This window comes from Lynx canadensis, chromosome C1 (genome assembly GCF_007474595.2).
Source record: "Lynx canadensis isolate LIC74 chromosome C1, mLynCan4.pri.v2, whole genome shotgun sequence".
Taxonomy (NCBI): domain Eukaryota; kingdom Metazoa; phylum Chordata; class Mammalia; order Carnivora; family Felidae; genus Lynx; species Lynx canadensis.
This window is the reverse complement of record NC_044310.1, coordinates 213550847-213575158: the sequence shown is the minus strand read 5'-3', so window position 1 is coordinate 213575158 and position 24312 is coordinate 213550847. Positions and strand designations below refer to the sequence as shown.

The 24312-nt window shown below is 42.9% G+C and overlaps 1 protein-coding gene and 1 non-coding gene across 8 annotated transcripts in view; both read right to left on the bottom strand.

Moving 5' to 3' along the window:
• The window catches only part of DIS3L2 (DIS3 like 3'-5' exoribonuclease 2), a 350877-nt gene that overhangs the window by 138929 nt on the left and 187636 nt on the right, over window positions 1-24312 (bottom strand). For all 7 annotated transcript variants that reach the window (XM_030324128.1, XM_030324127.1, XM_030324126.1 and 4 more), the window contains one exon: window positions 858-937. In XM_030324128.1, coding sequence (XP_030179988.1) covers window positions 858-937 — 80 coding nt within the window. The remainder of the gene's footprint in view (window positions 1-857; window positions 938-24312) is intronic.
• Window positions 9436-9537, bottom strand: LOC115522553. Its single transcript, XR_003971455.1, has one exon. It is a non-coding gene; the product is annotated as a U6 spliceosomal RNA (small nuclear RNA).

Here is a 24312-nt window from a genome sequence, read left to right as displayed (position 1 = left end):
TTTTAGAAGACTAGGCTGCTGGGCCATCAACACTTTGCAGCAGACTGAAACCACAAGGGTGGATACCCATCATCGGCAAGCCGTCAAAGCCCGTGATAGTGCCAAAGCCGTATCCAAGAATGACTAAAGCCAAAGCAGTCACCTAGACACCATCCTAGAGAGGGCCCAGGAGTAACTCAAGACTATAACTAGCACGTGGTGGGGGAGGGGACATTGGAGCGGGCGTGATAGGGTTTGCTCTTCTCATACCCTACACATCTTCCCTTCCGCCCTACTGTAGTTGTCCAAGACCACTGGCCTCAAATCCCACTCTTCCTGCTGAGCTCCAGCCCAAAAGAATGCTCAAGGAGCCCCTACCAGCTGCCTTTCACAATCTGCCGGGACGATGACCTGCCGGGTCTCGAGGGCATTGTCAGGGACGGCGCTCCTACTACCTGCTGCCGATTCGCCTTTGGAGGATACTCCCACATCATCCCAACCTGTTGGCAAATTCAGGTAAAGAACCCAATGCGTCTCCTAAGCAGAGCTTAAGGGCTTTCTTCTTTAACACGCCACACCCAAACTGGAACCTCCTGAGGGGCCAAGGCCTGGAAGTCATTCTTCTGTCCTCACTGCTGCCTCCACTGAGGCCCAGAAGGATCCCAGCGAGAGGACCCTTCTCATGCTTGCCCTCATCAAAGTCACCACAGGAACACAATCTTTAGGTCTCGTGCTGTGTAGGCTCAGGGGCAAGTTCAGGAACAAAGCAAACCCAACCCTGCACATTACACAGCCTGGGAAGTACGAGGCGGCCAGACTGACCACAAAGGCATGCAGACTGCCCGCTACCCGGAAAGGTCTAGAAATTTCCATCCTACCGTCAGCAAGCGGCTTGCAGGAGAGGGCATCATCGAGGTCGCGGGCAGTAGATGGGTCAATGGTGAAGATACAGTCTTTCCTGGGAAAGATTGAAGATATAATTAGCGATGCGGCAAATACCAGAGTCTTTGGCCCACCGTACTCGAGTTTTAAAGAACAGTTACTTTGCGAACGTGCAAATGGTAGGCAAAGGGACGAGTAACTTCTGTCATGGCTCTCTGACAAGGGGATCTTTAGTCTACAGTGAGACAGGGGAGAGACAAATGGGGGAAGCCACCAAGACTCCATCCTGTCTCTAAGGGTCTTCTTCCTCTCTGTCAACTGGCACCTACTGTTCCTTGGTCCTGAGCAAGAAAGGTGTGAGCAGGGAGACTGAGGTGGCTTCCACGGACGAGGCTTCCCAGAAGAGTTTTCTGACACGAGGAGCAAGGCCCTTCGGTAAATTCCCCTCCGGTGGTAGTTCTTATTTTGGCCGCCCTCTTCCTCAGCGGCTAGTGGGAACCTGTCCTTGGGAGGATGACTCACTGTTCCTTCTTCTATCTCCACCCAAGTGGGATTTGCCACAGTACAAATCACCTGACTTGTGACACAGGGGACGGGACCTGAGAAGAAGTTTTACAAAAAAAACCTGGGCCCATACAGTTAGCCATAATACAACTATACTTGGAATTGGCCCTAAATCAGTTGGTTTTCGTGGAATCATCGTACACTGCACCCAAGCTCACAGAATCCAGTATGGCCTCTGTCCACGTATCTTCGCACGGCCCCCCGATGCACTTCTCACTCTTAATCTGTCAAGTGCTGGGACGTTCTCATTTTGCTTTCGTTTCCCACATAACATGCCGTGCCCAGCTCCCCAGTCTGACCATGTAAATACCCACGGTTGGAGCAGCCTGTCCTGAGTTCTCCCCGCCTCCTGCCTTCCCTCCCCCCCCCCCCCCCCCGGGGCACTGGCCCGGGGGCTGGGGTACAGGAAGTACCCGCCCCTCCCACAAGGCTCTCTAGCTGGCGCCCTCTGCTGTCTCTGGACTCTTCCCATGCTCTGCCCTCGCGTCCTCTAGTACTAGCAGGGCTGCTGCTGCGTGCCGGTCTCTTCCGGAGGCATCAGCACTAGCGACGGGAGCATCCTCTACCCACCACAATGAGACCGGCTGGGGTGGCAGAGACCTCTTTCCTCCGGTCGGTCGCTCCTCTGCTCAAAATGTCCTCAAAGCCCTGAGAGGCTGCAAAGCTGGCTCTGGGGGCTGGCCTGCAAAGTTCTCAGGGCCTTCCTTCCTCCGTCCCCTGCTTGCTCTTTTCCCTCATGGCTGACCACCCTCACAGCCCACGGTGATCCCTCCCACCGCTCAGTTCACCCCGCAGCAGCTTGATTCTAGGCCACTACTGATTGTAACAGGCACCAGCAATTCAGCAGCACATTTTTAGGGAAACGAAAAACCCCCACCATATTAACATTGATTTTAGAGACTCTTAAAAATAATATACAGATAGCCAAGATGTGGTAGAGCTATACAAGGGAATAACTACTACTTAGCAACGAAAAGGAACAAATTTTTCGTACGTGTAGTAACTTGAAGAATCTCAAAGTTACTATGCTAAGTTCAAAACGCCATTCTCATGAGTTTATATGATATGTAATTCCATTTCTAGGACACTGTCACAACGACAACATTATATGACAGCAGATCAGTGGTTGCCAGGGGCTGGGAGTACTTGTTCCGGGGGAACAGAGCTTTCTGGTATCTTGACTGTCATGGTGATTATGTGAATCCATACAGGGCTTAAAATTCATATAAATGCACAACAAATAAAGGCCAACTTTACTGTTCATTAATTCAAGAATTAAAAATTTTGAGTATGACTTTTGAATCAAGGAAAGAATATGCCTTATTAATAAAGTTGATGAGCAGGTGCTAGAATTACTCATTATTTCCCCTGTATACTTGTCCATATTTTTCAAAATTTTCACTGTAACTATTATTTTTATAAATAGAAAAAATCAGCACTGTAATCTCCAATCAAAAAAATGCATATATAATACTGCTTATAAAGATGTTTAGCAATCCTGTAGACTCGTATTGCAAAATACAGTCAATAACTTAAAAATTATGCATCAGGTAAAACCATGAACTCACTGGTAACTAAGAGAAGAGGGTGGGGAGAGGTGAGTGCCACTCAGGTAGAAGGAACTAGAGCACTGAGAGCACAGTCCCAGGAAGAGTGGCTTATCGGGACATCTACTCTCCTCACTAAATAGTTCAAGAAGAAGTGCACACCGCGGCGGGGGAGAATATAAATGTGGAGGTCTCAGGATACAAAGAAATAATTTCTGTTCCACCATATAAAAGATGGACTTATGGCACAGTGCCAGATGAAAAGAGAAACACCAGCTATCCTCTGGAAAGTAAGCTCCCTGAAGGCCATGTTCCAGGGCTATACAGAGGCTGTAACTCACAAGTGTTTGTTGAATGGATGCCTACTTGCTAACAAGAAGAGACAGGGAGGGGAAATTAATCCTGACACCAAAGTAATGGGCTCTAAATTGGCAAGGATCTTGAACTTGCATCACAAGGTAAAGAAGAAACTGTCTGTTTGCTGTTCCTTTTGTATCCCCCATAAAAGTTAGCGAAATGCTTTATATATACACTGAGTACTCAATAAATACTTGCGGAACTGAAAGTAAAATGTCAGACTTGGAGGCGGGAATATTTTGATCCTCCTTCCTTAATGACATCATAAGAAGCTGAAAGAATGTCCCTCTAGTCAGAAATCAAAAAGAACACTGTTAGCTTTGTGGGGGCCACAGTTTACTGGTTTACTTCGATTGCTGAAAAGGAAGTTATGTTTTCTTAAAATTAAATGTCTCACAGTGTTTTGACTTTTATTTCAGTGAATGAATGAATAATGCCCCCTAAAACATTTCAGTGTCAAACTGATGCAGGCATATAAGACAGAGTAAAATTTTAGGGCTTCAACTGTAATTTGTAAATGTCTTGTTTAAGAGGACCCACTAACTGTTTCTGAGAGAAATCTTAGAATAGCCTGTAAACACTCAAACCAACTCTCTACTGCTGTTTTATTATTTTTTTTTAATCTGCTCCTAAACCAGAAACATAAAAGTCTAAATTAAAACAACTCTGAGGAACAGTGGTCAGGAAGGCTTGCTGGAAAGACATACCACCCTAACATTATCCTTGATCATGGGACAGCAAACTATAGCCACAGACCAAAAAGAGCCTGCCACCTGGTTTTTGAATGATCTGTGAGATAAGAATGGTTTGTGCATTTTTAAATGGTTCGGTGGGGGGGAACCCCAAAAGAATATTATTTCATGACATGGGAAAATTGTATGAAGTTCAAATTTCAGTATCCATAAGTGAAGCTCTACTGGAACATAGCCACGCTTTTTGGATACAATGGCAGAGCTGAGTAGTTATGTCAGAGACTGTATATTCAACATCACTACCGGGCTCTTAACAGAAAGTTTGCTGACCCCTGTTTTGGATCAATGTTCCCCAGTGTGCCAACTACGGTTTTTTTTTTGTTTGTTTGTCTGTTTAAAGGTCTGATGATTAAATCAGTTTGGGGAATGCTGGGCCAATTTCTTAATTGCGGGACTTCTTAGAGCATTCAATATGCCGCTGTCACATAGTTCTTGTCACATCTATGTGGTCTGGGCTTTTTTTTTTTCTTTTTTTGGTGGGAGATCATCTCCCAGATCTGACATCTTCCTCAGGAGACTGCCCTCTGAGAAGTGATGAACTGCACGCCGCACAGGCCTCCAGGGGAGTCCTTGCCCCAGATGGAGCCTTGTCACCAGGCCTACCCCAAGGGCCATGGCAAGAAGTCAACAAAATGGCTATGCTACTCACTGCAGGGAAGCTGATGAGGGCCTTGTCCATCCGAACATGTGGCCCCTTTTATGAGTGCTTTTGGGGGAAGTTTATATGTGGCAAGGACCCACTCCTCCCCTCCTGAGCTAATGGTTTGTTTGTATTTTACAGACGTGAATTTTATCCTTTTAAGTTTCCCTCTTTGCTTGGGCTGCTAGGAAACCCAGGAAACTATGGTGACTTGCCTCAAAAGGATCTTATTTATGGTCTGAACTTTGTGAACTAAGCTTTCTCCTGGCTGCAACTAATTATCCCACTTATATATTCCTTTTGCCTTGTATCCGAACTAAAAGAAATTAGGTACCTTAAATCACTTCTTTTAAAAAAGCAGGGTGTAAGTACGTACGTAGGCAGACCGAGGGGTTACAACCTTTCAGGATCACGTTGAAGGGGATGGTGGAAGGAAAGACCTTCGATACAGGCTACTAAGAGAACGAACTTCTAGACACAGTAAAACCTGGCGAGCTCCCAACAAGTATTTGTACTGTAGCAGGGGACTCCAAACTTGCTCTCTCACTGTGGAAAGTTGGGAGAAGCAAGGGAACAGTGAGTGACCCTGACAAACCCCAGCGCCGAGAGCCAGTGATTTAATCTGTTGTCATCGCCACAATTACGAATCGGCCATGATGCGGTGCGTGAGGGTTCCTTCCGGTTGTGGGCCACAGCGGCTGGGAGCTGCTGGCCTCAGCACTTGGGAGCCCAGCCCCACGGGGGTGGTGCCCTGTGCAGCTGTTACACTCTGTTAACATGCTTGGGATTTCACTGGCTCCTCTTCTGGAAGGCTTTGGTCTCACAACCTGCAGGGAGCAGCCTGGTCTGCCAGCTTTTAGAACCTGTGAGACCAAATATTTAAAGAGTTCCGCAACAATGGTTAGAAAGAAGCTAACCCTGACCCACAGGAAACAGAGTGCCAGGTGGGGGAGGGAAAGAGTGAGACTCCAGTTCATGAGGCTGCAGAATTCCAATTCAGAGCAACGTTATGTAACCAGAATTTCTGAAGGCACGTGACTGAAGGGCTTAGTAGAACTTTTTCAAGTGACAGAAAACTTCTAAGATCGTCCTCCTCAAAGCCACTGGTCCAGGAAAAGAACACATGAAAAGTAACTAAACGCCTTCTTTAATCCCTTAAGACCTTGCCAAGAATCCCAGGAAATCACAAAACCATAGAAAGAATTTCTGTTCCTCTGTCACTCACACACTCTTCCTCCGACCCTGCGTCGCCTTTCTCCTCAAGGCACCAGCACCTCTACCTCCCTGGGGCTGGGGGCAGCTGTCTAGTCTCCACGGCAACATTCTATCACCAGGCCGTCACTATTCACCTCGCTGGATTTGGGCCATGGCCCTTACCACGCCACAGAAACTGCTCTCCCTAAGGTCATGGGTGTTGCCACATTAATCACCTCAAAGCATGTGTCTGGTCAAGAACCTTTATCAACTCCTTCCTGAGGAAAAGAGAAATTCAGCTTAGAATTCAAAGCCTTTCAGGATCAGGCCCCAACCTGTATTTTTCCAGTCGGTTTGCACAGTCCCGACATGGACCTTACGTGCCAAACTTTCCTCTATACCCTCTGGTCTATGAAACACTGTGCTGTTCCTAAATGGGACATTCACCCAGCCAACCTCCAACGTCCAAGGCCTACCTAGCTTTGAAAGGACTGGCTATGAAGCCATCTTTTTTCCAGGCAACCTCTGTGGCTCCACAGAGTGGACAGTGCTTCTCCTCCGCGGTGCTGCCCATGCCTGCAATCTGCCCCTCTCCAACGGCACTGGCCATTGTCCCCAGCATGCCGGTGGGTCCTTAGGGACAGGTCTTCCTCCGACCCTGCGTCGCCTTGTCTCACCGTGACAAGGCTGGGAGCTGCTCGAGGTCTGGCTCTGGCACGGGTCTGTCTCTCTATCTCCTCCAGCACACTGAAGGCACACAAATACAACGAATAGTTGGTGGATAAGTGAATGAAAAAATGACCAAAGGGCTCTGGGGCGCCTGGGTGGCTCAGTCGGTTGAGCGACCGCCTTCGGCTCAGGTCATGATCTCACCGTCCGTGAGTTCGAGCCCCGCGTCGGGCTCTGCGCTGACAGCTCGGAGCCTGGAGCCCGCTTCGGATTCTGTGTCTCCCTCTCTCTCTGCCCCTCCCCCTCTCATGCTCTGTCTCTGTCTCAGAAATAAATAAACATTAAAAAAACTTAAAAAAAAAAAAAATGACCAAAGGGCTCTCTTTAGCACTTTTCCATTCAACTTTGCCACTGCGTCTTGGGAAATACATTTAGGATTAGAACTCATGACCTCCTGGCATGCAACCCTGTGGTCACACCACAGTGTTATTGTTTCCAAGGGTGTCCTTTTCGGTCTTCATCCCATCTTCTTTTCTCATAAAACAGTGTTTTACAAACTGCGGTTGAGGGACCATCTCCAGACTCACAGCATTTATAGAGGCCCTCCTCTGCCGTGACTCTGTGTGCCTCCTTGCTAGCAAGCGATTCGGCTGCGAAGGATCTGGGTCGATGATGGCGAATTGGTGGAAAGGAACGGGAAAATTTTGAGAAATAATCTTACGAGGTTAAAGAATAAAAGTTCTACACACTTTCTTAGATGAGATGGCACCAAGAGTCTATACAGAAACCAGCAAATCTCATGTCAACTATAGGAGGAAACATAACGACATAGCTGGGGCGCTCACCCACGGAGTGCCATGTAGAGAGCTCAGCCAGATGGGTGCTGGGTGGTCCAGTCACGTCAGATGCTGAGTTCATGATCTTCCATTCCAATCTGGCTTTCCTCAGGATGGGCCGACCCAGAGCATTGTCCAAACCTAGGTCTGCCCCCCTTGGTGTAGCAGGCCCGGACCTTTTATTTTTTTTCTGAAGGCAGCTGTGGTAATGCTCATACTCTTTCACTCAGCCCTACCACCACAACAGATGCTGAAAAGTCTGACACAAATCCCAGATTTTTCAGAACAGGAAAAGACTAAGGTCTATTTAAAGCAGAAAGAGACCTTGGTCCATCTGTCCCTCTCTGCCCCATTAGTGACGAAGTGACATATTTGAGGCCACAGAGTGAGCAGGAAGAAATGAGGTGATGGCCTGGGCAGGCTCTTTTTACGTGACCATGGCTTTTTAATCTACAGTCCACAGAAGATCTACCTCAAGCTCTAGCAAAATTCCAGACCAAGGGAACATAGTTATTAAGTTACTTTCTAAAGGACAGAGATAGGACGAGGCTGAATCAGAACCAACTGAAACAGCCTTCCCTGTTACACTCCCTTATCCACGGAACCTCTCATCATTCTGTGCCTCTTTTTATACTTCAACAACCGACACTCTGGAGCAGAGGCCGTGGGACAAGGCCGGCCGGAACCGTGGGAGCCAGGGATTATGGCATGGGCCAGGGAAGCCATGGATTCAACTCAAAGAATGTGCTAAAATTAACTTTCTTCCCTTCAGTTTCCATTTTGAAGCATGTTAAACTTACAGGAGAGCTGAAAGAATGGTAAAATGAACACCCATATACTTCTCATCAAGATTCATCAAATGTCAACACTTTGTCATATTTGCTTTACTTTCTCCTCTCTCCACCCCCACCTTCATACATCTAGATTTTTTTTTCCCATCTCAACTATTTAAACTTATGTTGCAGAGATGATTACCCCTCCACACTTTACCATGCATTTTGTAAGAATAAGAGCATTCTTCTACAGAACCACAACATTTTTACCACAGACAAGACTAATAATTCCCTACATCTAATTTACAGATCATATTTAAATGTCTTCAACTGTCCCCCAAAAGTTTCTTTAGCTCTTTGTTTTCCTTCTGATCTAGGATCTAATCAAAGTTTATACCTAGTATTTGGTGGTTGTGTCTCTTTGGTCTGTTTAATGTAAAACAGTCCATCCTTTTTTTTAATGTAACATTGCTTTTTTTGAAGAGTCCCACCCAGATGTCTTATAGAATGTCTTATGTTCTGGATTTAGCAGCTTGCTTCTTCATGGAAGGTGAAGAAAGGGACAGAAAGAAGTAAAATGTGGCAAAATTAATCTTCTCTGAATTTCCTAAACAGAAAGTTAATGTTTTTATTTATTTTTGAGAGAGAGAGAGCGAGCGAGCGCAAGCAGAGGAGGGGCAGAGAGAGAGGGAGACACAGAATCCGAAGCAGGCTCCAGGCTGTGAGCTATCAGCACAGAGCCTAACGTAGGGCTTAATCTCACAGAGTGTGAGATCATGACCTGAGCTGAAGTCGGACGCTTAACCGACTGAGCCACCCAGGCGCCTCCCCCCCACCCCAAACAGAAAGTTAAGATTTAAGTCTCGATGAGACTCAGGCTGAATATTCTAGCTTGAATACTGCACAGGTGATAGTGTGCACTCCATCCAGCATTCCTTCAGAAGGCAAAAACCGTGAGGCTGCGATATTTGATTACTTGGTTAAGGTGCTAATAGCCAGATCTTACTACCTTAAGGTTACCTTTTACTTGGTATTTAACAAATAAGCTGTGGAATAAGGCTTCTAGATAATGTGGATATCCTGTTCTCACAGAACCTTTCAAGCAATGATTTTAGCATCCACTGGTAATTTTTGCCCGAATCAATGTAACTCTTCAAGTTATAAAATGGTGCTTTTCATATACTATAAATACATTTATTAGTTGCCTCTCTTCTGCCAAGAACTTTTCCTGCTGTGCCCCCGAAGTTTGTTTTTCATGAATTTGCGTTCATCCTCGTGCAGGGGTCATGCTAATCTTCTCTGTATTGTTCCAATTTTAGCATATTATGCTGCCTAAGTGAGCACCCCAAAGTTCGTTTTTATTTTGAGCATTATTATAGATTCACTGCCTTTTTTTTTTGAAGTTCAATGTATTATTATCTACTACCATTACTATTCTTTCTGGTACTCAAATTGTCCCAAATTAGGTTAGTGGGAGCTCTTTCTGTTTTTTTTTTTTTTTTTTTCAACGTTTATTTTTGGGACAGAGAGAGACAGAGCATGAACGGGGGAGGGGCAAAGAGAGAGGGAGACACAGAATCGGAAGCAGGCTCCAGGCTCTGGGCCATCATCAGCCCAGAGCCCGACGCGGGGCTCGAACTCACGGACCGCGAGATCGTGACCTGGCTGAAGTCGGACGCTTAACCGACTGCGCCACCCAGGCGCCCCAGTGGGAGCTCTTTCAAAAGATCTCCCATGTCCTTGTGGTATGCCTCCACAATAAATCTTTGAGTGCTTTGGGGCACCTGGGTGGCTCAGTCGTTGAGCATCCAACTTCAAGCTCAGGTCATGATCTCATGGTTTGTGAGTTCGAGCCCCACGTCAGGCTCACGGTTGTCAGCCTGTCAGTGCAGAGCCCACTTCGGATCCTCTGTCTCCCTCTCATTGCCCCTCCCGTACTTGTGCTCTCCCCAAAATATATAAATATTAACAAATAAAAAAATAAACCAATAAACCTTTGAGTGCTTCTCTGCTTTTTGGCACAGCATGTTTTAGGCGCACCTTATACATTCCCGTCCCAGACTAATAATCACCCAATTCCCTTAGGAGCCCTAATTCCTTGTGGCAGGGAGTGAATGATACTTAGAAACCAATAGAGGGTACTAGACTGCTGTGTTCATTATTACTGGGGTCTCACGGCTTCTAGGCCCTTTTAATGAGCAGAACTAGAAAATACTGAGTTAAATCAGAGAAACTGCTGATATCTGACTATTTGTGGCCTAGAAATTGGCAACTTCATGGGGTTGAACCCAACATACTGTTTAAAAATCATGAGTTCATATTGACACTCCAACTGATGTCTAATACTATAGCATTCTTCCTCATCTTCTCTCATTCCACATTTATACCTTCATTCTCCCAGTGAGAACCTTTGCTCCCAATGACCTCAATATTCAAAACAGTTACAGAATTATAATCCAAATGCCACTAGCGCAGAGTCTATTAAGATTTATTTGGAGTTTTATCCTTAGAATACAGCCACTCAAAGTACAGAGTGCTCAAAAGTACAGTGCCACAAGTTATTTGAATTCTTTTCTCTGTATGTGGTGACGCTATGCATTTAATATACATTTAGAACCACTTGTCTTTGTCTTATGTCAATTTTAGAGGTTTTGTTTTTATCTCTTTTTGGATTTCATTTCACTTTATTGTTGAACATTTAAAACATTTAAATGGTTCAAAGATCAAGTGTACTCACAAAAGCCTTACTCTCCTCTCTACCTTCTACCTTTTCTCCATGTATCCCCTGGCGATAACTATTTTCACCATATCCTGGTCTATCCTTTCGATGTTTCTGCTTTCCTTTCTGATATTATTTTTCCTTATTTTCTCTTTGTTCTTATACAACAGCTGAATACTATGAACTCTTTTGCAGCCTGCTTTCTTGCACTTAATAATAAATCCTGGAAATTATTCCATATCGGTTCAGAGAACAGAATCAGAGAATCCTCACAACTGGAAGTTCCTTAGAGGTCACCTTAGTCCAAATTTTATCCCTCACATGACTCTAAACCAAAAATCAATCAAAGAGATCAACTCACATCTTGAAAATCTAGGATATGGAGGCAGTAAAGTTTATTTCCTCATTAGGCTGACCATTCAATTTAGAGAGCTCTATCAGAAAGTACTTTCCCATGCTGAATTGACATCTAATTCTGAAAAACTCCATAGTTCAGCTACTTGTAGCCACAAAGAATTAGCTGGCTCCCTCTTTCACCACGCAGCCCTTCAAACATAACTTTTCCCAAGAAATAGGCCCATCTCTTTCTTGTTCTAAATGGTTTATAATTGTGTGAAAATGCAGTTATTTTCATAATAATTTTCACTTATTTTGTGTTAAGAACAAAACCAAGTTGTAAGAACCAGTGGAACGTCAATAGAAAGAAAGTAGCAGAGGTCAAGAGAAAGAAGGCCAAAATTCCTTCATTCAATATTTGCCGGGCATCTACTTACTGTTTTAGGTGTTTGGGTCACAGTTAAGAATAAAGATGCCTACCCACTTATATTCTAGTGGGGGCGGAGACAGAAAATAAAAAGTACTGTCATTAAGTGCTGTGCAGGAAAAAAAAAAGAAGAAGAAGAAAGAAACAAAAATTAGGACAGAGTAAGGGGGACAGGTTGGAAGGGCTGATTGTAATTAGGACAGCCAGGCTAGGCACCAATGAGATGATGACGTTTAAAGATGACCCAAAGGAGGTGAGGAAGCGAACCATGGGTTACAGCGGGGAAGAAAGACTTGGACAAAACAGTTTGTGCAAAGGCCCAGAATCCACCAAGTTAGTTGACCTGAGGGCACTGAACAACTGGGCACAACTCAACCCAGAAACTTTATATGTAGAGCAGAGACGGCTTGGCCTCTGCATTCTTTCACTTTCCTTCCAAGAAGTCTCCAGTCTAGGTCTACAGAGGTTCGGAATGCGGTTCTGCATGCCTAATGGAGCAATGAGAGCAGCTGAGTCCACTGGGCCCAGAAAGTCTCTCTATCCAAAGCTCTCTCTCGGAACAGCTCTCTTTTTCCTTTTATCTCTGCTAGCAGGATGTCCTATAGTCCAGATTTTAAAAATCCGATTGGGGTTAAAAACAGGCTATGAGAATACAGACTAATATAAATTAAGTTTTGAAATCAGACAAAATGAAATAGTAATGAACTTCCAGGAAATGCTCTCACAGAGAGATCAACTATTGAAGGCTCTAGATAAAGAGTGTTAAAAATTTAAGCATAAAGAATTTGAAACAATGTACAAAATCTTCACAGATATCAACACATTAGAGGACTTCAATATAATGGGATATCCGGCTCTCATTAAAAACACTTTTATCTCTATCTTCTAGAAAGCACCTTTTGAGAGTACAGAATTATAATAATGGTGGATATTATTTTTGTTCTCATTTTGTACATGGGGAAACTGTGGCTCAGAGAGATTAAGCTACTTGCCAAAGGTCATGGAACTGCAGAGTTTTGATTTAATGGGACAGGAATTCAAGAAAAGTGTTAAAGGAAGTGAAGTAGACTGAGAAGCTTCATTTCAATTGAAATTGACATCTCTTGTAGTCACCCTTAGTTCCAAACTTTATCTTAAGATTTAAACACCTCAGAAGCATTTTGGCGGAAGTAATATATACCCCAAATTTCTTTTAGGAAAATTTCCTCTATGGTTGACTAAGTTACAATGACTTCATTTTTAGGTACCAAATCCAAATGTGACTTTTTTTTTTTAAATCCTTAACCTAAAAGTCACATAGCGAGTTCTGATAGCAAGTTTATTCAAAGTAGATAATCCTTAGTATGTCAGAAGAAGCCTCGTCCCAAGTACTTTTTTTGGAAAGGGTGTACAAAAATAGAAAAAAATAGCCAAAGAAAGAATATGCATAGATATATTTTCACTCAAATACACTATACTTTTAAATTTGTTTTGTAATTTCCAGAAATGACATAGTTAACATGTAAAAATAAAATGGAAATTGTAACCAAATTTTAATATGACTTTATCAGAAACTTAAACACAATGGGGTAAAGGCGAGTCTTTAACGGATTTAAATTCTAGTGGACAGAATTAAGAATAGTTACAAAGTCAAGGAATTAACTATGTCTAGACATCTCTCCTACATCTCTATTTGAGGAACAGTATTTTTTTTTTTCTCATCCTTTGAATTCCCAAGTTAGGAATTCAGAACCTGCTGTTGAAAGGATCATCATCCTTAATTCTCAATCCATTTATCAGGCTAAAATGCAAATGTAAGTGGTGAATACATTTCAACAGTCCTGGAGCTCCAAAGAGCCTTCTCAGGGAACATGCTGAGCTAACTGGGGAAGGGTTAAGCCACCCCTATTTTTCAGATCTGAAAACAGTTGTTCTGATATGAGAAGAATCATTACAATGGTGCCAGCTCCCTTCTATAAAAGCTATACACATTTTTTGCACAACTGTATGATTGTTATGGTAACCATAAAAATGGAACTATCATTCTTCAAATTACACACTACCCATACTGGATTACCTACATACGTTTGTTCTTCTACATTACCCAGAATTTCCTTTCAGAGAGGGCTATGTCTGTCCTATAGATGTTTAGGAGCAAGATAAAGTGGTCTCTTTCAAAGGGAGATTCCACAACAATGAATCTTTCAGAGGCCGAGCTCTTCAAGAATTCTAGGGCTTCCCTGTCAAGTCTTTGAATCCTATGGTCACTGGGAGGCCAAAATATTTTCCCTGGGAGGCAGGGGAACTGCCTGGAAAATGTATTCCCCAAATGATTGCTTTTTATTAAGAGGAAGACTAAAGCACCATGAATGGGCCCGAATAGACCTCGCACAGTTGGGTAAAATACTGAGAACCTTTACTAGAGTCTCTGTTTAGTGAGGTGAAAGACTTATTTAAGAGATATATACAAGCATTTCTGAAAATAACAGCATGAATATATCAAACAAAAATGCCAAAATAAATTTTAGCTATATTTTAGGATGACCAGGGACTCTGTTATTACTTTGGCCAACATGAGCAGAACTTTGTAACTTTTAACAGCAAAAATGCAGGAATTCTTTCTTCTCATGAGTGGGGAAAAGCCAAGTCTGGTCTTGTATGTCTTTTAAATATTCATTTTGGGCCAAAATTCTGTTTCATTGTTCACAGAGCCGATTCTACAGTTAAAAAAAAAAAAAAAGGCAGTCTGATAATGACTTCCTGGCTGATTTTAATATTAAATACTTAGATTTTGAGGCAAAAATGTGTTCATAATTACTGTTTGCTCCAGGGAATTTCCAAATTAGATGCTTAAATTTGTCTAGTTTTCCTTTCTCAAAAATAAAATAACTAAATTAAATTTAAAAAGTTTAAAAAAAAAAAACCCAAAAACTCACAAGGTTTTGAGGGGGGCAGGGCAAGTGGAGCTGTCGAGGCAGCACTCCTGTCCTCCTGTCGCGGCAAGTGCTCTCCGGCAGCAGAATGGAGTGGATCATGGAGTGCAAAGTGCTACTTCTCTAATCCCGGCCCGTGGATGGGAGAGGGGGAGTCCCCGTCCACAGTCTGCACCTCTACCTGCACTACCAGGGTTCAAGCCTCCCGGGGCACTCCCTCGGTCTCAGCCCAATCCCCACCACCGGGTCCCTACCAAGCCTGGGACTGGCCCTCGATTCATCATCCCAACCTCTTTTCCTACTGAAGCAGCTCTCCCCAACTGGACTCCGGTCTCTTCTCCTCTTCGGCCTTTCAGATCCATTAGCATCTGGCTATCAGGGTGAAGTTCTTCGCTCCTTTCTCAAAAACCTTCACTGGCTTCCAGCCATGCTGACGTGACACTCCTCAGCTTGGCATTCAATATCCTCCATGAACTGGCTTCAAACTTTTCCATTCTCATTTAAGATTATTTAACTTCATAAACATGGGCCCTTAGTTAACCAGTTCTGCTAACATCCCGAATTAATGATTTATGTAGACTCATCATCTCTTCTTCCAGACCATTCTCTTTGAAGGAAAGGACGGTTTCAATTATGCACTTTTCAAATCCAACAGTATCTATTTCAGGGCCTTGCAAATGGTAGCGACAATAAATATTTACTGAATTGAATCTTTAATTGGGCTCTTTCAACTCCAAACTCCTGGAAAATAGGCTGAGGCTGAGGCAGAGCCATAAATGGTTTTCACCCTCTAGTCCCTTTATCAGAAACACCAACATATCTGTGAGTAGATACACTTCAGGTGATGCCTTGGTACCTCCGGCCATGGCCTAGGAAGATGGCCCCAGAGAATTTTCTAGGTTTAGAATCAAAGTCCTTTGGGTTATGAATATGCTGACAGCAAGGGTAAACAAGAAGACAGGAAAATTGGGTAAGGAAGAACAGAATTTGAGAGCAGAAGGTAGTCTGAAAATTCTAATCTACATAATGACTCCAACATCTTTTTGGTAAGGCATCGTGCCTTAATCCTCATCAGAAAGAAAGAAGAGGCACTATTTTATAAAGCATAAAGTAGGCTAGACCCTGTACTTTATGAGAAAGTTAGTTGCCTGTATGTCCCTTTCAACTTGTAAAGGAAAGTAAGGCTCAGAGGAGTTATGTAATCCGTCCAAAAATACATCCCTAGTAAAGTGGCAGAGTATGTGACGATTCAAGCCAAATTTGTCTCTAAATATATGCTCCTGTATTTCACCCCTGTGACATCGAGGTTATTGAAACTTTTCAAACTCCTGGGAGAGCAAAATGAGTGACACCACACATAAATTAGGAGGGAACACAGCTGCGGTAGGTTGTTATCTGTCCTGCTCCCCCTCTCCCAAGCCAGCATGTAACTCAAACGGGGGCAAACTGATCCCACCCTAGAATGTGGAATTGGGACAGAGAAAGGGAGAGGGAGATCAGGAGGGAGGTGTGTGAGGAGAGAAGGGGGAGAGAGAGATCAGCTCCCTCAGGGGGACTGGTAACCGTCAGGTAGCAGCCATCCACTGAGGAGCAGGAAGCAAAGAGGTTAGTCTGAGGGAGGGGAAGGAGGAAGCAGATGTGCAGAAGCAGGAGAGACGGAGAGGAATGAAGCAGGCTTTCTGGGTTTCCTGCCTTACTTCATTCGGTCCCTGGTTCCCTGCCCTTGGATTCTGGGAGTCACCACAGGATCCTTAAAACAAATTCCCCTTTCTGCTTAAGCGAGCTCCAGTGGTTTCTGCTATTTGGGACCAAAAAAGTCTTAATTAGTGCAACAGCTGTGGAAAGTTTCCTAGAATGGCTAACTTGTCATGGCTTTCTCCAATGCTTTCTTGCTAACAAGCCATGACAGGCCCTTACAGTCGGTGCTTCCATACTGCCCACTCCTGGGGGCGCTGTGAGTGTCCTCAGGTGTGGGGAGGCAGAGAGAGGGCATGGCAGAATATTAATACTAAGTTTCTACTTCAAAAACAAATCAACTAAAAAAAAAAAAAAAAAAAAGACTCCCTTTGTCATTGAAATTACACTAAGTACAACGCTGTCACATTTTTTTGGCCAGTAGGGATGTGAAGAAGGCTCTAACTTCTTTTTTCTCAATACAGGGGAGGGAAAGGGTGCAGTGTTCTTGAGTGATGTGATATTTTGGGTTGACTTTCTTGTTTAATGTCTGTCAAGAGCGTGGGTTTAAGATGCAGGCACAGAAGGATGAAGGGTAAGGGTAAGAGCTTCTAGACTATGGACCTGAATTCAAGTCGGAGCTCAGCCCCTCAGCCACGTGACCTCGAGGCAAGTGATTACACTTCCCTGAGCCCCAGTTTCTTCATCGGCAAAACAGGGATAATTATTTCACAGGCTTGTTTCAATAATTAAATAAAGTAATACATAAGTATAAAATAATTAAATGAGATAACACATACACAAAGGTATAAAAGAAACATCCAACAAATTGTACGTGTTGGTATATGGATATTTGCCACATTACACAACAAAGCTAAATGAAAACTTCAAACTTTTACACATGTTAATTTTCCTCATTCCGGATATTTTTGGCTAAACATTAATGGAGACGATCTACTCCGAGGGAAACTGATCCTTCTTTCGGTGGGTCTTCTGGTGTATATCAAGCCCCAAGGCAGAGAAGACAGGAGAGGGACACGTGGTGACTACCTACCATGTGCCCAGCACTGTCTCAGGTCTGCCTGACAGTCGAGATTGTGCTAGTGATTTCGTATTTTCAAAGTAACTCTGTTTCAAAAAGAGACGATTAAATATGACTATAGAAAAGGGTAATTGAACACACATTTAAAGCATTATTATGCTTGTGGGAACACTCCTATCCTAGGAATTCTAATTACATCTGTAAGACCACAGGAGAACTGTTTAAACAATCACAATTTGAAACTCTTGATTCTCCCATATACAAACTTTGGTGTAATTCCACCAAGTCACCTCTCAGGCGAAAAAGATTATGGGAAACTTTACTTTCACTGAGAGTAAACATGATGCTGCAAGACCAATTTCTTCACATACATAACAGGACTTCCATGCACACATCGGTGTCCTGTGAAAGTCACAAAGGGACTCCATACACTTACTCACATCACGCCACAACTGCTGGAAAGGTTTTTGGAATTCTTTAACTACTTTCTAAGCCAATTCCTGAGCTTCACAAGAAAATCAGTTTTACTACTTTATAATTATACTTAATTTTTTTTTTTTTGAAGTTGCGTTACCCAGCTTGATCACCCCCTTGATTTACCACTCTTGGCTTTAAACCGACTTGGCTGTTTCCAAAAATCAAATCCACTCTCAAAAGATGAAGATTTGCCATTGTTGAAAATGTGCCTTAGGCTCTGAAGGCAATTTCCGAAGAGGAGTCCAAAAATGTGTATGTCCTCCACTGGCTCCTTCCCCACTGCCTGCCAGCAAGCTCAAATTCTCCTCAATCTCAAAGACGTCTTTGGTTCCCGAGCTTCGGTCAAGCTCCCTCTCACCTCCTGTGTGCCGCAAACTCCTTAAAAGAGATATTTATACTTTGTGCCCTCACTTCTTCACCCCACTTCCTCTCCTCGGCTGGCCGCAGTCTTCTCGGGCTCCCACCACTCACTGCACAACGCATGAGATACCCAAGAGAAAATAATCTGATGGCCAAACACAATGACTTCTGTCCCCTGCTTTGCCCCAGCTGGCAGCAGTGCAGCAGAGCACAGGGCGACTCACCCTTGCTTGGAACCTGTCACCAGCCTGGCCTTTGCCTTTTCTTTTAACTCTTCAAATATCCTCCTTCCTGCACCTCCAACCCCACCTCTTCCTACGAAGCTTCCGTCCTTTAAGTGCCGCTGGACAGTCCCCTTTCCCGTTCAGACGCGTGCTCACCAGGTATATCCACTCTCTTGGGTGGCTCTGACTACAACTTTTATGCACTGAAACAGGTATCTGCACCCCAGACCTCATTCCTAAGCACCAGGCCTGCTTCTCTTTCTGGCCCCTGAACATGGTCTTCTGGTACCCAAATTTTACTCGTCTTTCCCCATCCAAGCATTTTGTTCTTGCCCTCTATTTCATAATCTCAGATTTTCCTAAATTTCACTTTGGCTTAAGGATGGATAGTGACACAGTTCAAGGGCCTTCCTTACAGGCTTATTATCTTCCTACTGAGAGGTCTTCTCGAGAATGTCAGAAACAGTGTTAGCTTTTTCTTTTTCCTTTCTTTTTTTTTCTTTTTTTCCAATAGTAAGACGAAAGCCTAAGGAAATCCTATTCATCCCTCAAGGCCAAGTTAAAAAAGTTACCTGGCTTTACAGCTTCCTCACGCAAAATAAATTACTTTCTCAGCTGTGTTCACCTGGTGCCTACTTTTTTTTTTTAATTTAAGCCTTTTGAGATAATTGTCGATTCATACAGTGGTAAGAAATAATAAAGATGCTATCTACCTTTTACCCCATTTCTAGTGGCAAAATCTTACAAAACTATAATATAGCATCAAAACCAGGGTATTGACATTGACACAACACACCGATCTTACCTAGAGCCCCCATTCTCACTTGTGCTCGTTATGTTCCACACAATTTTATCGCGTGTGGAGGTGCATGTAAGCACCACCTCAAACAAGAGACAATGCTTCCATCGTCCCAAGGATCCCTGTCTTTTAATAACAATCATCCCTACCTAATTCCCCCCCCTACTGTGCCCCCCTCAGTCCCTGCAAGACAAATCTATTGTCCAGTTCCAAAATGTATCTTTTCTAAAACGTTACACAACAGAATCAAACAGATGTAACATTTCAGATTGGCTTTTTTCACTGATCACAATTTCCTGAAGATTCAGGCAAGCTGTAGCAAGATCAATAGTTCATTCCTCTTTACTGCTGAGTATCATTCCACGATATGGATGTACCACATTGGTTTAACCATGCACCTGTGGAAAGACAGCTCGGTGGTTTCCAGTTTGGGGCTGTTATGAATAAATAACGCTGCTATGAAAATGTGTGTGCAAGTTTTTGTGTGAACCGTGAGTTTTTATTTCTCTGGGATAAATGCCCAGGAATGCAATTACCACATTGTATGGTGGTTGTGTTTAGTTTTTTAAAGAAGCTGTCAAAGTATTTGCAGAGTAGCTGTGCCATTTTACATTTCCACCAGCAGGGTGTGAATGATCTGCTTTCTCCACATCCCCACTAGCATTTGGTATTGCTCGCGGCTTTTCACCAACTTTGCTTTTTCCTTTTATTTCAGCCATTCTGACAGGTGTGGACTGAGGTTTCATTGTGGACTTAATCTGCATTTTCTTTTTCTTTTGAATGTTTTTATTTATTTTTGAGATACAGAGACAGAGCATGAGCAGGGGAGGGGCAGAGGAGACACAGAATCCGAAGCAGGCTCCAGGCTCCGAGCTGTCAGCACAGAGCCCGATGTGGGGCTCGAACTCAGGGACTGTGAGATCATGACATGAGCTGAAGTCGGACGCTCAACCGACTGAGCCATTCAGGTGCCCCTTAATCTGCATTTTCTAACGGCTAATCATGTTAAACACCTTTTTTACATGCTCATTTGCCTTCTGTATGTCCTCTCCAAGTACATGTCATGTGCTCATTTTCTAACTGGACTGCTTTTATATTATTGAGCTTTAAGGGTTCTTTATGTATTGTAGATACAGTCCTTTATGGGATACGTGGTTTGCAAACATTTTCTCCCAGGCTAGCTTTCTTTTCATCCTCTTAACAGAGTCTTTCACAGACAAAAAGGTTTTACTTTTGATGAGAACCAATTTATCAATCTTTTCTTTAAAAATTTTTTTTTAAGGGTTATATTTATTTTTGAGCCAGAGAGAGACAGAGCATGAGTGGGGGAGGGGCAGAGAGAGAGGGCGACAGAATCTGAAGCAGGCTCCATGCTCTGAGTTGTCAGCACAGAGCCCAACACGGGGTTCGAACTCGTCAACCGGGATATCATGACCTGAGCCGAAGTCGGACACTCAACCAACTGGGCCACCCAGGAGCCCCATCAATCTTTTCTTACATAGGCTATGCTTTTTGTGTCTCGTCTAAGAACTCTTTACCTAGTCTTGTACCATGTACGTATCTTATGCTCTTTTTTAAAAATGTTTATTTATATTTTTTGAGAGAGAGAGAGAGAGAGGGAGGGAGGGAAAACATCAGCGGGGGAGGGGCAGAGAGAGAGAGAGAGAGAATCTGAAGTAGGTTCCAGGCTCTGAGCTAACTCAGAGCCTGACACAGGGCTCGAACCCACAAACTATGAGATCATGATGCGAGCCGGAGTCGGACACTTAACTGACTGAGCCACCCAGGTGCCCCTATGCTCTTTTCTGTAAAAGTTTTACAGTTCTACACTTTATATTTAAGTCTATGATCCCTTTTGAGTTAGTTTTTGCACAAGGCATGAGGTTTAGGCCAAGGTTCATTTATTTGCCGATGTACACCCAATTCTTCCAACACCATTTGTTGAAAAGGCTACTCTTCCTCCACTGAGTTGCCTTTGCTCCTTATCAAATATTAATTGGGCATATTTGTGTGGCTCTAACTCTGGGTTTTCTATTCTGTTTCATTCATCTATGTGCCTATCCCTTTTAGTTTTTTGCAGATACTCTTTATCAAGTTGACAGTCTTCTCTTTTCCTAACCTGCTGAAGAGTTTTTAGTACATACGTGTGTTGGGACTTTTTCCAAATGCCTCTTCTGTAATAACTGACAAGATATGATTTATGTTTTATTCTGTTGATAGGATAGATTACATGCATTGGTTTTTCTATCTAGAGATAGAATTCACATACTATAAAACCCGCCCTTTTAACATGTACGATTCAATCTTTGTGCAGTTGGCAGTACGAATGAGGTTTATCCAAAGTGCAACTACGGCTAGCTGAAAAAAAATAAAATAAAATAAATAATAAAAATTTAAAATGCATGAATCAGAGGTTTTTAGTCTCTGCAGAGGGTTGTGTAATTTTTTCCACGACCTAATTCCATAACATGTTCGTGACCCAAAAAGAAACGCTATACCCATTAAGAGTAATTCCTTGTTCCTCCTTCCCCGTAGCCCCTAGCAACCACTAATTGACTTTCTTATCATACACTACATGGCCTTTTATATCTGGCTTCTTTCGTCTGGCATAACGTTTTGAAGGTTCATCCATGCTGTGGCCCGTAGCAGTACTTTTTTCCCTTTTATGGGCAAATAATATTGCAATGCATGGATATACCACATATTGTTTATTCCTTTATCAGATGATGGACATTTGGATTGTTTCCATTTTGGGCTATTATAGATAAGGCCGCTATAAACATTTGTGTACAAATTTTTGTGTGGATATGTTTTCCATTCTATAGGAGTCAAATTACTGGGTCATAAACTCTACGTTTAAACCTTTGAGAAACTGCCAAAATGTTCTCCAAAGTGGCTTTGTTGTGTGGTACATACACATTTTTGACCACTACGCCTTCCTGATGGAATGATCCGTTTAACATTATGTCCCTCTTTGTCTCTAGTAATTTTCTTTGCGCTGAAGTCTATTTTATCTGATGATAATATAGCTTCTCTTGCTTTTTTAAAATTGATATTTGCATGGTATATCATTTTTCATCATTTTGCTTTAAACCCACCTATGTCACTGTATTCAAAATAAGTTTGTTTAGAAATCTAATTACTGGATCATTTTTTTTAATGTTTATTTATTTTTGAGAGAGAAAGAGAAGAGAGAAGAGAGAGAGAGAAAATGCGAGCAAGGGAGAAGCAGAGAGAGAGAGGGAGATACAGAATCCAAAGCAGGCTCCAGGCTCCGAGCTGTCAGCACAGAGCCTGATGTGGGGCTCAAACCCATAAACCATGAGATCATGACCTGAGCTGAAGGAGGACACTTAACCAACTGAGCCACCCGGACGCCCCTGGATCATGCTTTTTTATCCATCCCACTAATCTCTGTCTTTTAATTGGTGTTTTTAGGCAATTTACATTAAGGGCAATTATTAATATGTTATAGGTAAAGTTGCCATTTTTACATTTTGTTTTCTGTTTGTTGCCTCTCTTTCTCGTTACAATGTTTTTCTTGTAGGTTAAATGAACATTGTTTTTTTGAATCCATCTTGATGGTTTATAAAGTTACCACTGTGTAGTTTTCTTAGTGGTTGCTCTAGGTACCACAATATACATAAGTTGTACAGTCTACTGTATCAACTTCTTACTACTTCAAGAAACCTAAATTCCACTTAGGTTCCTTTACCCTCTCCACATTCTAAATACTTTTCCCACACACTTTGAGCACTACATTATTTAGTGCTAGAACTTTTGTTTCAACCACCAAATGTGATTTAAGAAACTCATGAGGACAGTTCATGATATTTCCCATTTTTTTTACCCATTCTCATATTCTTCTTTCCATTCTGATATTCCAAGTCATCTTATGTTATCATTTCCTTTCTGTTTAGAGAACTTTCTTCAGTCATCCCTTCAGGATATATTGGCTAGCAACAACTTCTCTTAGCTTTCCTATGTCTGAAAACGCTTTTATTTCCTCTTCAACTCTGAAGGATATTTTTGCTGGAAACAGAATTCATGGTTGACAGTTCTTTTCTTCCAGTACTTGAGAAATCTGCCACTTTCTTCTGGCCTCCACGGTTTCCAATGCGAAACTATTACCATTTGAATTGGTGTTCTCTTAAAAGACTTCCCTCTGCTTCAAAGATTTTTTCTTTGTATTCAGGTTTTAGAAGTTTAAATATGATGTGTCTTGGCATTAGTTCCTTTGGGTTTATGCTGTTTGGGGTTGTGATGTTGTGATTTATAATAAGAAATATAAATTTGGTCTTCATCCCTGTTTCTGGCACACAGCTCCTAAAACCCTTAGAATTTCCTAAATGATAACAGCAATAAAGATGTCTTTTGATATTCATAGCAAATCCCTTTCAACCACACCCGAGTTCATGTTAATGAGATAACTTCTGGAAAGCATTTAAGTGTGGGGGCTGGTTGTCAGGGGCATCAACCACCATGTGATCAGAGGGCTGGAACTTTCAGCCCCACTTCCAACCTCAGGTGAGGGGGGGAGAGGCTAGAGAGTGAATTCATTCACCATTGGCCAATGATCTAATCAATCATGCCTATGTAATGGAGCCTCCATAAAAACCCAAAAGGATAGGGTTAGAGGCTGGTGTATGTGTGTGCAGTGCTGAGAGGACATCGTGTCCAGAGAAAGCATGGAACCTCCATGCCACGGTCCCTTGGACCTTGTCCTATGCGTCTCTTTCATCTAGATGTGCCAGAGTCCTATTCTTTTACAAGAAACCAGTAATCTAGTAAGTAAATTATTTTCCTGAGTTCTGTGAGCTACACTAGTAAATTAATCAAACCTGAGGAGGGGGCCTAGGAATCCTCAATTTATGGCCTGCTGGACAGAAGCACAGGTAACAAGCTGGACTTGCAACAGGCATTTGAAGTTGGAGGGGGCAGTCTTGTGGGATTGAGCCCCTAACCTATGGAATCTGATACTATCTCTAGGTTGACAGTGTGAGAATTGAGTTCAACTACAGGACACCCACCTGGTGCCACAGAGATGTTTATGGAATTGAAAACCCACACTTTTGGCATGAGAAGTGAAGCAGTGTTGTAGTCAAAGACAGAAAGTCAAGGACACACAGAAGAGTGTGTTTTTCTTTAC